The 16,444-nt window shown below is 41.8% G+C and overlaps 1 protein-coding gene across 2 annotated transcripts in view; it reads left to right on the forward strand.

Annotated features, from left to right (window-relative positions):
* The first annotated feature begins 2,640 nt into the window (after positions 1 to 2,640).
* SRPK2 (SRSF protein kinase 2) overlaps positions 2,641 to 16,444 on the forward strand; it is a 516,420-nt gene continuing 502,616 nt past the window's right edge. Inside the window, exons 1-2 of one of the 2 annotated variants that reach the window (XM_069229855.1) lie at positions 2,641 to 2,778; positions 2,854 to 2,914. In XM_069229855.1, coding sequence (XP_069085956.1) covers positions 2,727 to 2,778; positions 2,854 to 2,914 — 113 coding nt within the window. In that variant the 5' untranslated portion in view covers positions 2,641 to 2,726. The remainder of the gene's footprint in view (positions 2,779 to 2,853; positions 2,915 to 16,444) is intronic. The other variant, XM_069229857.1, reaches the window with a different exon arrangement.

Consider the following 16,444-nt stretch of genomic DNA (forward strand, 5'->3'; position numbering starts at 1 on the left):
ATAATTTTTAATATAATTTTATGTATGTATTATTAATATTTAAGTTGCTGTATCAATGTTTGTAGTTAATGGTGCTAACGCGTCCGTCTATGTCAATTTATACACATCAGGACTCGTTTTAGGCCAATGAATCTTTGGGCCCAGTGGTGAGACACCGTAGGACGAGATAACTGATCAAAATATCAATCAATATGTCAATAACATTGTCAACATTTAACACCAAAATATATCTTACTTTAGACATTAATAAACATTTGGCGCAACCATGACCTTTCAGTCATGAATAACCACACCTTAATGAAGTTTTTTGAGTTTTATTCCCTATTGATTACAATCTAGTAGCAAATGCATCAATCTCAAAGCCAGGAAGCATATAAGCACAGTCACAAGATGACAACCATAAAAAGCTTTCAATAATGCAAAGATCAGTAGCATAGACAATCAGATAGATATAAGCAGATTGTAACACATCGAACTTTCTAAGATACTAGTTCAGCATAGCACCACGTCAGTCACGTCAGTTTGTCAGTCAGAGTGAATACCTCGTCTAACCTCTAATTAGCATTAGCATGTTGGGCGTCATGCAAAACAATTATTAACACCAATTTGGAAAACATCTAACTAAGGTCTCTAATAAAAACATACAGCAGTTGGTACCTAGAAAGAAAGGCAAATAAATGAATTTTCATTAGCAATTTTATAATTACTCTCCTCTGATTAAGTCAGCATTCAGGATCAGTCTTCGTCTTCAGGACATCAGTTAAATCACCGTCAGTCTATCTAAGTTAAAGGCAAAACACTCTCCTCATAAGGAGAAAAGTGTAAGGGGCAGTCTATGGGCAAGGATGGTTTGTCTAAGTCTCAAGTCACAAAATAGTGTGACAGAGTTTCGGGATGCAATTGATATCATTCCCTACCTAATGATGTTGTCTGTTCCCCGTCATGGGTTTTTATCCCTTTTTCGTGATGCATTCCCCCAAAATTCTATTGGTCAGCCAATACACCCCATCATTGTTAACCTATCAAATTATACATTAAGTAATGCATTTGTCATTTCTTGATATTAGTTTGTCTTCTGATTGGTCTTCATAATCGGCATTTCGTAGGTGGCATATCCGGGGTTACTTCACCATCTTGGCACACGTCTCAGGTTAAAAGTTCTCTTTCCCTCGTCTCATTGTCCTTGGAAGTATCTATAAATGTTTCGAAGCACATCATTTTATACTAAAAGATGCTAGCATGCGGATGGGAGAATTTCCCCATGTTTCAAACTAATACAGAAAGAACAATAGCTGGTCATGGTCGTTTGCAAGTCCGCACTCTGAAGAGACAGAAAAATACGCTTCTAATATGAGAGCTACACAGCTTTGCTTGGCTCATGCTAACTTAAGATAGACAAGTTCTAATGAATGCAGTTTTATACGTGTTAATGTGCTCAGTTAGGCAACTATAAACGATTATTTCTTACAGTCGACATTAGTTTATACATATGAACGATTCTCCATTTTTATGAATATGCTTTAATGAATGTTTTATTAATACAGCATTGTTAGACATAAGCATTTCACGTCTATAATATGTAATATCAAATACGCTCTCTCAATGACAATATTTTCTTCATATTGTTATGAATGAGTAGATATTTTGGGGTGAATTGTAAATATTGTGATGTAATATGTTCATTGTTAATTTAAACATATCTATGAAATTGTTCATATTTGTTTTAAATCATTGTTTTACGTAAAATGTGTTCTACTATTTATCAATGATAATGTAATTAGTTTGGTGACATTACTGTAGGTTGATATTGTGTGAATCGATATTCTGGACTTATGTTTATTCAAAGGTGAATGACTATATTTTTATTTCAGATATTTGTGTTTTTATTAGTTAAGTATAGGAAGGCAATAGTTTTGTAAATGATATTTATTTCCCACTATTTTCGTGTTTCAATATTGTATGTATCAATACTATGTCAGTGATCCACAAAGGCTTAGAAAATCTGGACATTTGTGTTATTTATCTGTAGGATTACAACATTTTGTTGAATAGTTTTCTAGTAGTTTATGTTTGTTTCTTACAAAAGTTTATAATTTTGTTTAGGAGATGAAGGATATGCCTTCAGCCTTGGATGATGATGATGATTCCATTTGCCCAACCTCAAAATGATGATCAAAAAGGATGTAATACATCTTCATATTGTGAAGTGGGCATTTAGGGTGTTAAAATCCAGATTCCAATGTTTGATAAAAAAAAACACTTAAGCCATGCCAGAAAAATACACTTGATCACCTGTCTCTATGCGGAGTTATAACTAAAACGCAGCCAAGATTCTCGGTGGGCGGGGCTATTAAACTGGGCGGGGTCACGCGTTTGTGAGCGAAGACGCCAGTATTTGGGCGGAAACAGACGTCTGCGGGTGGTGTCACAGAAGTTCGTAGGCGAGTCACAGGGGGTTAGGGCGGAGGGAGGGCTCCCTCATAACTGAGCGCGTGGGGTCGGAGGATTCACTGTAGTTCGGGGGCCGAGTCACTGGGGTGTGTGGGCGGAGTCACTGCTCTCCCAGGGCAGCGTAGGCGGAGTCCCGACCAAGATTCTGCGTCCTGGCAGGGGAGGATGAGCTAGTGGGAGTGGCTACATAACCGATGGGCGTGGCTACGCGTCAATGGGCGGGCCGTGACGAGCTGTAAACAGGAAGCCATAGAGACCGTGCTCTGGTGGTTTCCATGGGCAGCCGGCAGGGAGGCGCCGTAAGGGGGGAGATGAGCTCCAAGAAGGGTGAGTGAAACAGCGCGCGCCCCCTTGGCCCCGCCCTCTTTCCCCGGCTCTAACTGCTCCCCTCTCCTCCTCCAGGGCCGCCTACGCGGGTGCGGAAGAAGAAGCCCGTGGGGAAGAAGGACAAGCGCGGCAAGCAGTGAGTACCAACAGTCAGCTGTATCCGGGGTGTGTACTATGGGCGGGGGCAGCCGGGCTCCACCTCCTCAGCCCGCTAGGAGGGCACCGCATCGGTGTAGAAGCCTGCAGAGGCGCGGCAGCGGCTCCCGCCCATAGGGCGTGACTACTAGCCGCCCCTCTGCACTAGAGGGGGAGGGACTTCCGGAGGCATGCATCACTAGAGACATAACCGAGGCAGAGAGGCGTGAGACATTCTGTAGTTTAACCATAGTGACCAGTGATCACCCCCGGACAGCATGTCCATGGCAACCTAGGGTTTAGCAATTGCTTTACAAATGACCTAGAATTACGTGAATGTTTATTTTGTTTTTTCGTGCTGAGGTGGCTCTAACCTCGTGGTTACTTCATAGCGCGTACCGGGGATAGGAAAACTCCGAAGTCCGAAGAAAACAAACGCCAAGTCTGTAGGATAGAAAGGGCCGTTAAAAACAGTCAGGTGGAGAAGGTGTGTAACGTAACCGGGGCTTATGGAAAGCTCTCCAATACTCTCGGGTCCAGTTTGCGAAACTGCAAAAAAAGATGCCAACAGCTAACACTCGTGTTTGCATAGTTCATTTTTCAAGAGTTTGCTGAAACTCGTAGTTTGATTCGTTCCCCAGACAGGAATGAGACATCCTACAGCACAGGTACACCCTCCACAGCGAACCATGGGCGCGAGCGTAAGCACGTCCATACTAAGTAGCATAGAACAGATCTATAATGATCAGTAGTCGCCTACATGTAGGTACACTCTCTCTAGTAAACTGTGTCATGCATATAAACATGCCCCATATTACTTTATTTTAACGGTCTACCACCTAAAATTGCCTCTGCTGCAATATATAACAATAGGACACATTTCCCCGATGTTTTTTTTTTTTTATCTCCCACTTACCCATTTTGAAATGTCATGTATGCTATGTTCACTCAAGTGTAGGCAAACCTCTATATTAGCAGTCATTTGGTTGTGTTGGGGGGGGGGGGGGGGAGGAGGCAGGATGGGACCTGTGGCTCAGGGCTATTTGTCCTGGTCCTTGCTTTTTGGTCCCCACCATCACCACAGCTGTTGAATATGCTACAACACTTTGTCATACATTTATTTGTCCAGATACATGCAAAGCATTATTTGAGGCAATACATAGGCCTACATGTTTGCTTAAAATATTTAAATCTGACTTGCTATGTGTATATATATGTATATATATATATATATCACACTTTAACATTTTAAGCAAAGACGTTTCTTGCCTCCTCGTATGCTCGGATGTACAGCAACTCTCCCATTTTGACCGCATGGTGCAGCCAAGTAATTTATTTATCTGGAATACAGCAACATAATAGGACACATTTTGGTTATAATGTTCGAGTTCATGCACGTTCTTCACAGCACACCCTAATTATCTTAACATCACCTGACTGCAGTCTTATCTACAGTAACCCGTGACCACCCAGGTAGGGGCAAATCCAGAATGGCCCACGAATTCCTGGGGTGTACGCACATTCTCCACTGTTAGCCCAAATCACTACAGTGTCGAACATCTGTAGTGACCAATGATCACCCATATCCTCAACAGCGTGGAGTGATCACCCAACTGTATTAACTTTGATATAATTAGTGTTCATGTATTCGGAGACACATCCACAGTAAGCCATAATCGCTCGAATGCAGACATGCCCACAGTGACTCTTAAAGACCACAGTGCAGGCACATCCACAGTGAAAATGGCAAGTGAAGTGCAGATATACTATTGTGAGCTATGATCACCTGAGAAGACGCACATGTATAGTGAGTCTCATCTTTCACAGTGGACAAAGATTGTTGAAATACAGATGCACTCACAGTGACCTGTGATCTCCCTAGTGCAAGCATATGCATAGTGTGGCGTGGTGACCTGAGTTCAAACACATCCCTAATAAGGAGTGGTTACTTAATGTCCAGCATATCTTCCACAATGACCCAGATACAAGTGCTGAGACAAACTTCACACAAGTATGGGACATCAACAATAAACATTGGATCCACTGTGCTATAAAACAGACACACTCACAGAGACTGGTGATCACCTGTGTGCAGTAAAGCCTCCAAGGTGGCCCTCGATTACCTAAATACAGACACACCATCCACAGTAATCCCTGATGACCCTAGTACAGACCCATCCACACTTGGACTGACATTCCTCTAAATGCAGAGACTTGCTAAGTTACACAAGTACCACTGTTAACACCTATAGATTTTTTTTATAACCTACATTATTTCATGATAAGAAAACATCCACCACATCCAGCTAGTGCTGGTATGCAATAAAAGGTAGAACCACATAATTACAGACAAGGCATCAAATCCGCTATATATCCACCCAACTAAATTTCCAATACGGGTGTCACAGGGGTCCCAAACCAAAATACTTCCCCCATTTACCCCAGATCTTATCATACTTCTTAGGACAGCCCTTGGCCTCGTATACCGGCTTTTCTTGATGAGTGCACCAATCCACCCTCCCAACGTCATTGTGACAGCGAGGATGGGCTAGAGGTTCTCTATTTACTAGCTATGTCTCTTTGCCACCATGGTAGCCACTTCCAACAATGTTTAGTCAGCACTCGTTCCTCCCACTCCCTCAAAGATGCCCTGGAGGAGCAATTTCGGCAACAGCTCCACTGTTGAATCCAGTCCCTCAATTATTTCCATGGCACCGATGTTAATATTAATGGAAGAGTTTTAGTCAAGTAGTTTATACGCAAGTATCCAACATCCACACTTATCCACGCACACTTCTTTTTCTAAATGTATGCACAGCTACCATAATAGAAACATGAGTATTAATTTAAACATGGAACATTGTTTGTAAACCATTGACCAATGTTCATCTAAATTTGGGGGGATACACAATGGACGCGTGCTTCTCTAAGTAAAGGTACAACTACAGTTACCCATGGTTTTCAAATTGTAGACATTGTCATTTACTCTAATTCGAATAGAGATACAACTATACTGGTCTGAATACAGACATTCACACAGTAACCTTTTAACCCACACTATTCTTAACAACTCCACAAAATACAGGCATCCTTATCTGTGGGCTCACCCACTTCTAAATATATTTAGGACATCATCCAGAACACATAAATTGATACTTCTCTAAACACCGACTTATCCATAGCAGCCTCTGCACCCATGCTTCTTGTACTATAGGAAAATAAACAATAACCTGTGCATCCTTGTTTTTTGTACATACACACATACTCAGAGCAGCCCATGGATTTTGCTCATACAGGAATATCCAGGGTGAAATGTGTGTCAGTTACTAAAGCAAGGACAAGGAGCCCTGCTAGTGGAAATACTGTTGTACAAGTTTGGGTTAGCATGAGAAATATTTATGGCCTGTCACCCACAGGGAAAAAAAAGGTATGGCGAACCAAAAAAGATTGTGTGTGACACGTAATCCTACAGTGTCCTCATTGTGAAAGACAATGAACCCTCACTTGCTTTTTGTGATATGCTTCACCATAGGGAACTGTTCCAATTCAAGACAGGGCTTTGCCTGAGTTGGCTCATTCGAATTTCGGAGCTCTTGTAGATGTTTTTGGGGTAAATAAATATACGTTTAATAGATGAAAATAAAATCCGGTAATTGCCTAGGTTGTCGGGAGATCGGGCCCCATAGGGAGCATGGCTTTCACAATGAACATATCTGTAGGAGCTCCCAATTTTAATTGAGCATATTCAGGCAAAGAAATGCCTTGACTGTTGACAGAGTAAATGATGAAGCATACCACTAGCAGTAGGTCAGGGCTCTTTGTCAGTTATAATGATGAAATTGCAATGTTGTGTGTCACGTGTGAATTTGGTTCGCTGTACATGTTTTCATGTGTAAGTCTGTGATTGGGAGGGTGCATTTGCAGACAATAGCTGTACGCTTGCTGTCCCTTTGTGCTTATGGTCTGGCATCTACAAGCTGTCTTGATGGCCTGTGCGAGTAGAAACGTTGATCAAAATGCATGGACCGACACCGTCAATTGCCGACAAAGTGTTTCTCAGCAAGTAGAGGCTTATCCGTTTGCCTAGTGTCGTTCTAAAAGGTGTTGCGCCCATAGCATAACTCAGTATTTTTCTGAACACAGATACATTAAGTTATAGCAGCGGGGACAGTGAAGTTATGACTGGGAAAGTTCATTTTACTATGCCCGTGTAAATGTTGATGGGAGTCAATCCCTTTAGCGTTGATGTATTCATTTTCTTTCTATTTTTTTAAGTGGAAGTAAAATATGTTCCATGAAAGCAAAGTACTGGAGTTCTGAAAACTTGCACCTTGTTCAGTATGTTTGTGATGTTCACCGTAAATAAAAGGAAACATCTTAAGACCGTGAGTCCCTTGTCACACAAAAGGGGCTCAGAAATTAGAAGTGGCATGTCTGCTAAGCTAAACTGGTGAATTGACGTGATATTGTTCCCCAATCCTGAAGAGAAAGCCACTATGTTGTCTAGCGTCACTGGACACTAATATGCTCGTGATATTTGAGATATATTCAATGGCAGCCCACTTTGCCAGACTGTAAATACCCAATAGGACTGCCCCAACTTCCTACTATTAAAAATCCACTGCAGCCCTATCTGTTCGAAGATGGTCCCTGACCTCACAACCCCTACATTAATTAAGACGGTGATGCCTCCCAAGTAAACATGGATGTAAGTGAAGGCCCTCAAAGCACCCCATTGATTGGTGAAAACACCACCGGACTTTGGTGTTGAGCCTGCAAAATCTAGATCGACGGGACTGCTTATGATTGGTCCAATTATAGGAAAGGTGCAAAAACTGTAACAGGCAGAACTCTGGCCAACAGAAATTTGGAGCAACAGAAAACCATGCTGCCAGAGTGGAAAGAGTTAAGCCCAAATGCAGGGTGTGAGGCACATTACCAGAAGTAATGGAAACGTGTCTAAATGAAGCAGTGCCCTTCCTCCCATTAAAGCGAACGCCAAAAGAAACAGATGGACATGGGAAAATCCAAACATGGACAAGGGTTGGAGTGGGAGGGTAGAGAAGAAGCAGATGGGATGGGGGTGAGAGGAAAAGAACCAACAGGGATGGGGGCAGGTGGGAAGGGAAAACAAGCAACACAGATGGGGTGCAGGTGAGAGATGAAAGGAGTAACTGAAAACACTAGCACTCACGTGGAGTGATGGAACAGAAATAAAGAAGTAGCTCCAAAAACAGGAGCAGTGGATGAACACAAGTACTTGCTCCATGCTCTAGGGAGAGGGCCAAACACAAGAAGAGGCATGACTCCTGCATGCAGTGTCAAATAGGAATGAAGATTTAAAGCAACGCTGACGCTAGCAGACAGTAAGCTATGGGTGGGCTGTGAGCCCACTGATTACAAACAACATGTCTCAAAGAGACAGCACATGCACTGTCGAGCCGAGACCTAAAAATGGAAATTACTTGGCCTCATTTTCCTGCTCATATTTCTTCTACAGCACTTGTGAACCAAGATTAATTCTCCTGGCATGTGTTCAGTGCTAATCATGAAATGGGCGCGGAATGAAAAGAGGGATTTTCTGTGGTTTGTAAAACTAGCAGAGGAAGTGGAAATGACAGCACCCACTGTAGAATTTTGAATATATTTCTGAGGCCAGGCATAAAGAAAACTGCTTGGTAGGTAAAAAAAAAAATCTGAAATCAGGGTCCTTTTTTGGTCTTATCTAAAGCCCATGACCGTCTGTGGGTACAGAAAAGATGGAGAAGACGCTACAGAAAAGGCACACAAACCTTTCATTGATTTATGACATGAGAATATATACATGGCTTCAAAAGTTAGAGAAACTGTAATGGACACCTTCACATTTATGCAGAAAGTGTTTTTGGTTTTCTGTTTACAGAGCAGATTAAGGTGTCTGGGTGTCCTTAAAGCCACGTGTATAGTGTATCTTTGGACACTAAACAAGTACATTTTTTATTTTGAACTGGTGCTGATGTTTTTAGTTCTGCAATATAAGATATCTCTTCCTACACAAAAGTATATCTTTTTTCACTGTGTCTTTTATTGAACAAGCTCATTCAATTCCTTTTGTGTTCAGTTGCTTTTCATGTTCCCTCTTCAATTGTGAAATGCACTTGTAACACACAGTCTTACGTTTATTTAACTTAAAATATTTTGGCATTTTGTTTCCAGTTTGCTAGTTGAATTGATGATCTTTTTCAGTTAACATCGCCCTAAATTCTGGTGATATTACTTAATGAAATGAATTATGCTGTGGCGCCACGCACAGTCCCATGCGACTGGACTGTTGATTTTTGTGGGTAGATGGTCGGTCAAAAGTGATTGCTCTTACAATCTTGCTTTACGCATAAGTGGTATGTTTAAAAGCAGAATCTATGCTGGCGGAAGCTTGTTTTGAAAATCACCAAATTGCAGTGTGCGATCACTGTCATAAAGTCCTTTGACATTTAACGGTGCACTTCTAGGTACTCATTTTATTAAATTGAAGATATATATAAATGATAATTTTTTTTCTTTATAAAATAGTGCTGCAGTGACTGTTTAGGAAACTCTTTGTACCACATTGTTACTGTATCGTTTTAGAAAGCTAGAGTTGTGTCTAAATGTGAGAAATGACAACAGAGCTGCACGCTCCAGTGTGGCAGCGTTCTTCTTCCACACCAGGCACTTCGGAGGTTAAATTGTCATACATATTTGTAAAACACATCAATACATTGGATCTTACCTTTCCGTTGTAAAGGACACGGGGGAAATACAATTTATTGAAACTTTCCTGAAAATTTTTGTAACATACAGGTGAAACTGAAAAAGGACAACTGGTTTATATATGAAGTGTGAGAATGCAACAAACATATACTCCCGTGATCAAGGTCGTGAGAGACCAAAATGCTTCAGGTTTCTTTTGGTCTGTGATGTAATAACATTTACCCAGTGCACCACCTTGAGTGCGTTTCACGTGTTTCTCTTCATTGACAGGAGGGAAAGGCCAAAAATATATATATTTGTTATTATTATTTTTATTCATGTATTTATTTTTTCACTGAAAAAACCTAGTTAAAACAGTTATGTTTCAGGCTTAAACATGTAAAACTACTGAAATTTGCAAGTTAAGTTTAAAAATGCACACTTCAGAGCATCATAACTCTTGGTCGACTGACATGCACAAAAGACCTAAATGCAGAACAACATGGAGGACAGCCACAAGTTATATTTGTGCTTTTTGTTTAAACATCAATGGCAAATGTCAGTGGTTTTACACCATTGCGTTTAATATATATATATATATATATATATATATATATATATATATAAGTTGTTTCCCAGTTTTAGCTTCCAATACTGCTTGCTTCTATATCCCCAACCGCTCAATGGATTTACACCAGATTTGACAAGAATCTAGAACTTTACTCAAAAGGTGTGATTTTGTTGGTTTCTTGTCAACCTCTTAGTTTGTTTTTGACAAAAAAGCATTAACACTTTTATATACATCTGCTTAACACTTTCGTATATATCTCCTGTTTTAGCTGCAGATCTGCCACAAAACCAGGAATAAAAAAAATAAAGGTATTTGATTAGATGAGGGAGTTTTTTCTCCTGCCGCCCTTTTGTATCTGCTGTTCCAAAGTTGTTACTGTGGATATGAGTGATCTGATTGACTGCTACAAGAGGAAAATATCTCTTGCAGCAACTATTTCAGAATATGGAACCCCGTCGTTGTGCCTGAACAAAAAAGTAAAAGGCCATCTTAGCCTCAGGATTTTCACACCTTGATCTGCACGCCGTAGTGGTGTGGGGGGGGAGGGAGGAGGGGAGGGAGAATCCCCTGGAGTAATTTTAAAACATAAAATGAGTTGCATGATCCACATTTCCTTTTGGAATCTGGAACCCTGACACCTAAAATTGCAGCTGGAGTCTGAGTACTTGTCTTGGTGTGCAGTTTTAAGTGTTGGGGATCTATGGATGTAAAAAGGTACCACAGACCCAGGACAAGCTTCTCAGACCTGAGCATCACCTGCTGCGTGTTTGCAGCAATGGATTTAGAACTGCAAATATCCAAAAGATTGGCATAGGTCAGAGAAGCTTGCATTGGATTCACGTTGCTCAGGATGTGAACTTTGATCTGCAGTTGTGGTTGTAACCTAGGATTTGTGAATAAAAAAAAAATTAAAGAATAAGGCCAGGCAAAAGGCAAAGCTCAAAGGGCAAACCACAGGGCCTAGCCCCTTGTTCATTTCGGGTAAGTTGGGTGCATGGCCAAAGGCTGTGGGGTCTGGGTGCCCGCAGTCGATCAGTACAAGTTGTGGCGTGTGTTGTGTGGATTGGTAACCATACTGGCAAGTTTCAGTGGATTTACGTATGTGAAATTGTTTTTTCCCCCGAAAAGAACACAGAAACTATGGTTCTGGCTCAAACGCGCAAAACCACTGAAATTCTGTGGTTATGGTTACCAACGCATGCCGCAACCTGGGTGGGCCGAACTCGTGCAGCCAGTCCCCACTGCACACGGCCTTTAGCCTGGTAGGTGACTGTTCTCTCAAATCAATGCAGAGTACCATTTTGGCTGAATTATTGCTTACATGGTAAGAAAAGCCAGGTCATTGTTCAAATTCAAAAGTACATTTTTGGGGGATGGGATTTCTTGTTGCACATAGACATCTTCTGTTGTTTTGTAAGTTCACTTAAAATATTGTGTCTCAATGTTGGGTCCCGGATGGCCTGATCCATGCCAGATTTTCAGGGTAGGTTCATTGTATGCATGTAAATGTATCTTATGGAAATCCTGAATTTTTGCCATACCCTCAGCACTTTCAAACTAAAGTTTGCCTCTCCTAAGTTAAAACTTTCAGCATGTTACTTTTGCTGTCTTCTCTCCTGTGTCTGTCCATCATTGCATATTTTTTTTCTCTGCTTGTTTTTTAATCTGTAGAGAAAAGCAATTTTCCCATCTTGGGCAGCTGTAACCGTTCTTACTATACCATTGTGCCATCCTTAATTGGAAAATAGATAACATTGTGAAACTGCTTGATGAGGACTTCTGTATCACCATCCACACATCATACCCTTGTGTGACAGCATTGTCTACGTTTTCCATTACCTTTTTATATAATGGTGTTTGTGATTTTTTCAGGATTACCATCGGTGGTGGTTGGAGGGTTTCTCCAAGCCTCTGCTGATGAGGAGAATCTCACCCAAGTCTTTTCTTGTCTGGTGGCCCTTACTCCACTCTAATATTCTAGTACTCAACTCCTGGCATGGCAGCTCACCCCAACTGTATTATTCCTGGCTGCTTTATACCCATTACCTTTAGAAATATGTATTTCACTATTATATTAAGGAAGAGTCTTGATTTTGAAGAGTATCAACCAGCTTGTTAAATATGTGTCTGCCACAGTGTTTTCCCCTCTTTAAGTGTATTGCTGAAAACTGCAGCTTAGTTTTACGATTGTTTTAATCTGTCTCATTTGTAGATTCTGCCCTAACCTCATCAGCAGTAATTACTACTGCTTGTCCCAACCCACCCAGACAGTGACAGGATAATTGATATTACTTCCCTGTTGTCTGTGTTAGTGTGATGCAGTCTTTATAGAGACTGCTTGTTGTGCTCAGGATTCAATGGACGGCCGCCACAGGCGGTCACAATGTTAGCACAAGCACCTTGTTGTTTGTCCGTTCTTTGTAATTAAGTTAGTTATTCGTTCTTGTTCAGTTTGCCATTGTTTGGTATTGTACTTTCATACGGTGTATTTTGTATGTCATTTGTACTGTGTATTGCAGCCACTTTGATGACCCAATAACACTTTATTCATGTTGTATGAGGTTTCATGTAGACCCTGTCCTCAGATGCTTGTCATCTTTTTGTCTAGGTTTCAAAATTTGTGTGGTTAACAAATGTCAAGACTTTTCTGCCCACATCAAATGTTTTGTAGATAATTGCATGCCACGAGGTCATGATCTACAGTTTGTGCAACATGACAGAACACCCCCACTAACAGTTGTTTTTCTCTGTTATTGTCAATTTGCTTCAGAAATGCCTCCCTCTGTTCAGCAGCGTTTTCCTTCCAAACATTAAACCTGTATCTTTGGTAAAGAACCCCCCCTTATTTTTCTCACCTTTTATTATGCCAACAAAATAATCCATATCATGCATGCCGAGCCAGTGGTGTTGAACGTGGTCCCCTAAAATTGATGAATTAGAAAAATAAACTACAGCACAACTCCTAAAGTATCTGACCAGTTGATATTATATGGGTCCTTTCCCTTAAAAGACACTAAACATTTGTATTGTTACTAATCCTGCTGCTTGGACCTTCATGAGCAGGTTTACATCTTAATACATAGATGTGTGTGCTGTGTAGATTGATGTCACAACTAGTTTTACATCTAAAGGTAGAAATTAGTATGACACTCTTGTACAAAGCTCCAGCGCCTCTTATACCCTGGTCTGTGCTGTACGAGTATGTGTATGTTCAGTACAATCTTGCAAATAAACTAACATAACATGCTTCCATCCCGAGTCTTAAGTTGAAATGCCATCACACAAAGGCTGTCATGTTTGTATGATGTCCACTGTTTCATGCAACAATTTTTATTTAACACAGTTCTTCTCTTCTTGCAGTATGTGTTTCCTTGTGCAGCTCTTTTAGATTTATTTGCAAGTTGCCACCAATATTTGTAACATAGTAATATTGAAATTTGGGTTAAAGGAAAATTGTTGAGTTGTACACTGTGTAGGAGCGCAACCAACATTTGTGGTCCAAATCATCTGTTTATTAAACCAAATTACAGTACCTGTGAATATCCAAATTGTGCTCCAATTTTGGGAGTTTCTTTGTTTCCCGTTTGCTCAATGTGACGGAGAGAAGACAGTGTGAACAGAACAGTGTGCAACGTGTTATTCATTGTTCACACACCCCTACTCCCCTCCTCTGATGTATAGGAAGCATGGATATTAAGTTCATGGGTGGACTAAAGAAAAAACGATGCTACCCAACTGAATGCCACATTGTGTCACAGTTTGCAGTCTCCCTTTGCTCTTTCTTCCTCAGGCAGATGTCCAAGGTATGCTGCAGAAAGTGAGGTGGTTACACAGAAATAGAGCTCCTCGTGCTGTCACCTGGAGAGATCATCACTATGAGACATACTGAGACAGACACCAGCTAGCGCAATAAACTACTGGAGATAGCCACAGAGAAATGCCACAGATTGAGACTTACCGATCACCAGAAAAAGAGCAAGGTACATAAAAATAGACAGACACACATATATACATACAAAAGCACACACCCCACCCGACCCAAAGAAGCAATCACACACACATGCCACAAATAAGTATAGATGCGCATACACATAGACACTGAAGAAAGCAAAGGCACATTCACACACACAGCTGCATACACCTACATTCCACAGATTAACTCAGATACAGATGATAGCCTGTTGCTGAGTTCAGTGCTATTGAGTGAGTGCCTCAGTGAACTTTGAAATTCAGGCGTAGGTGAGGTGCATTGCTACAAAATTATGCTAAGCTGTGGCAATGCTGATTTGTTCTTGTCACGATATTTCTTTAGATGAGAGCAATAACGTGATTTCTAAATTCTGCTTAACCCCTTCAATGCGGGCGTCGGCCACTGGCCGATGCCCGCACTACCTCCCTGGTGCGGGTCATGACCAGTGGCCGACACCAGAGGGGGGGTGAATAAATCCTCGGGTACGTCGCACCCAAGGATTTTTTATTTATTTTTTTGGTCCCAGGGAGATACGGAAGCTTTTCCGTGTCTCACCCCGCCCCCCACCCGCCCCTTTGTGACGGCGCGCTGACTTAACAATGTTGATTTCCCCATCGGAGCAGGGCTCTCCCCTTTCTTACGAGGCCTTCCTGAAAGTGTTTCCTTTTCCATTTTCAACTGACGCTTTTCAACTGTAGCTTTTAGGCAGCAATAAAAAAGTCAAGTAAGTATTGTGATTATGTTTCTGCTACAAAAGGGTCAGACTTGTCTAGTGGCAGTTTTAGTGCCATAAAGAAGCGCAGAAGGTTTATATGCCTACTGCAAAGAGCAAATCTGTATTTTATGTAAATAGCTGAGTACATTAGTAAAGTCAGCCATTACCTGCGCTGTAATACAAATGAAATGTATGTGCGGGGTGGAGGGCGGCTATGGAGAGATGAAGGGCACTTTTGCTGGGTGGTAATGAGGGAATCTGAGGAGGAGGGAGTGGGAGCACCAATAATGATTGCTGGACTGGGTGCAGGATGTGCTAAAGGCTGTGACGAATGGTATGTGACAAGGTGTTTTTTGAGTGTCTTGAAAGAACGTGCTGATTGAGGACAGAAGCGCAGGTAAGGTGGCCTCTACTGTTGCACGTATCTCACACACACCATCGATTTTGTGACTGTCTACATAGGCTAGTGTTTTAGAGCAACAGTTTAGCCAATAGCAGAGATGGCATCTTGATGGATGACTGCTGCCGGCACTCGGGTTATAGAGGACAGCTCTGACATAGGATCAGAGACTGAGACATCAGATACTGAGACAGCATCTGAGGGATAAGACAGTGGCGCAGACTCAGGGAGTGATTTTTCAGTCGGAGGAGTCCCATTCGATAACTCCTCTTCCAGTACATTATGAGGGAGGAGATGAGGACAGTCCTGCTGTCCCTTCGCAAGCAGTCTGTGCAACTGGGTAACAGTGGGTTAGCCCAACCCAGAGAGCAGGTGAATGCAGAGGCAAGCAGAGACAGAGAGTGCTCTCTTGGGAGCTCCCCAATTTAGTTCAGCCCCAAATTCCACTGCCCAAATCGTATTGTGGAGACATCAAAATTATCTATCGCAAAACAAACTGGTTTTGTAAGGCAGGCACCTGTGTTTTTGGTCCTGGGTTCGGCGGCCATATAGAGAAACACACTAAAGCCAAACATTTCTGGAAACTAGACATTCGGGGGAGTCCACAGAGGTGTGATTTGTGTGGATTCCCCAAAGTTTTCTTACCCAGAATACCCTGCAAGGCTGAAATGTTGAATAAAAACTCTATTTTTCTTGCATTTCTGTCACACAAACTACAGGAATATGCTGGGATCCACAAAATTCCTACCACCCAGTGATTCCTCACCTGTCCTGATAAAAACACTACCCCACTTGAGTGCCTACAACTAGTGCCTGCGTCAGGAATGGATCACCCCAGGGTCAACAGCTGCCTCATGTAAGGACCAACATTGACCGTTGTGTGATCTATTCCTGTCGCGGGCACCAGGCCTACCCACACAAGTGAGGTACCATTTTTATCGGGAGACTTGGGGGAATGCTGGGTGGAAGGAAATTTGTGGCTCCTCTCAGATTCCAGAACTTTCTGTCACCGAAATGAGAGGAAAAAGTGTTTTTTTTTGGCCAAATTTTGATGTTTGCAAAGGATTCTGGGTAACAGAACCTAGTCAGAGCCCCACAAGTCACCCCATATTGGATTCCCCAGGGTTTCTAGTTTTCAAAAATGCGCTGGTTTGCTAGGTTTCCCCA

The sequence above is a fragment of the Pleurodeles waltl genome, chromosome 4_1 (genome assembly GCF_031143425.1).
Source record: "Pleurodeles waltl isolate 20211129_DDA chromosome 4_1, aPleWal1.hap1.20221129, whole genome shotgun sequence".
Lineage (NCBI taxonomy): Eukaryota > Metazoa > Chordata > Amphibia > Caudata > Salamandridae > Pleurodeles > Pleurodeles waltl.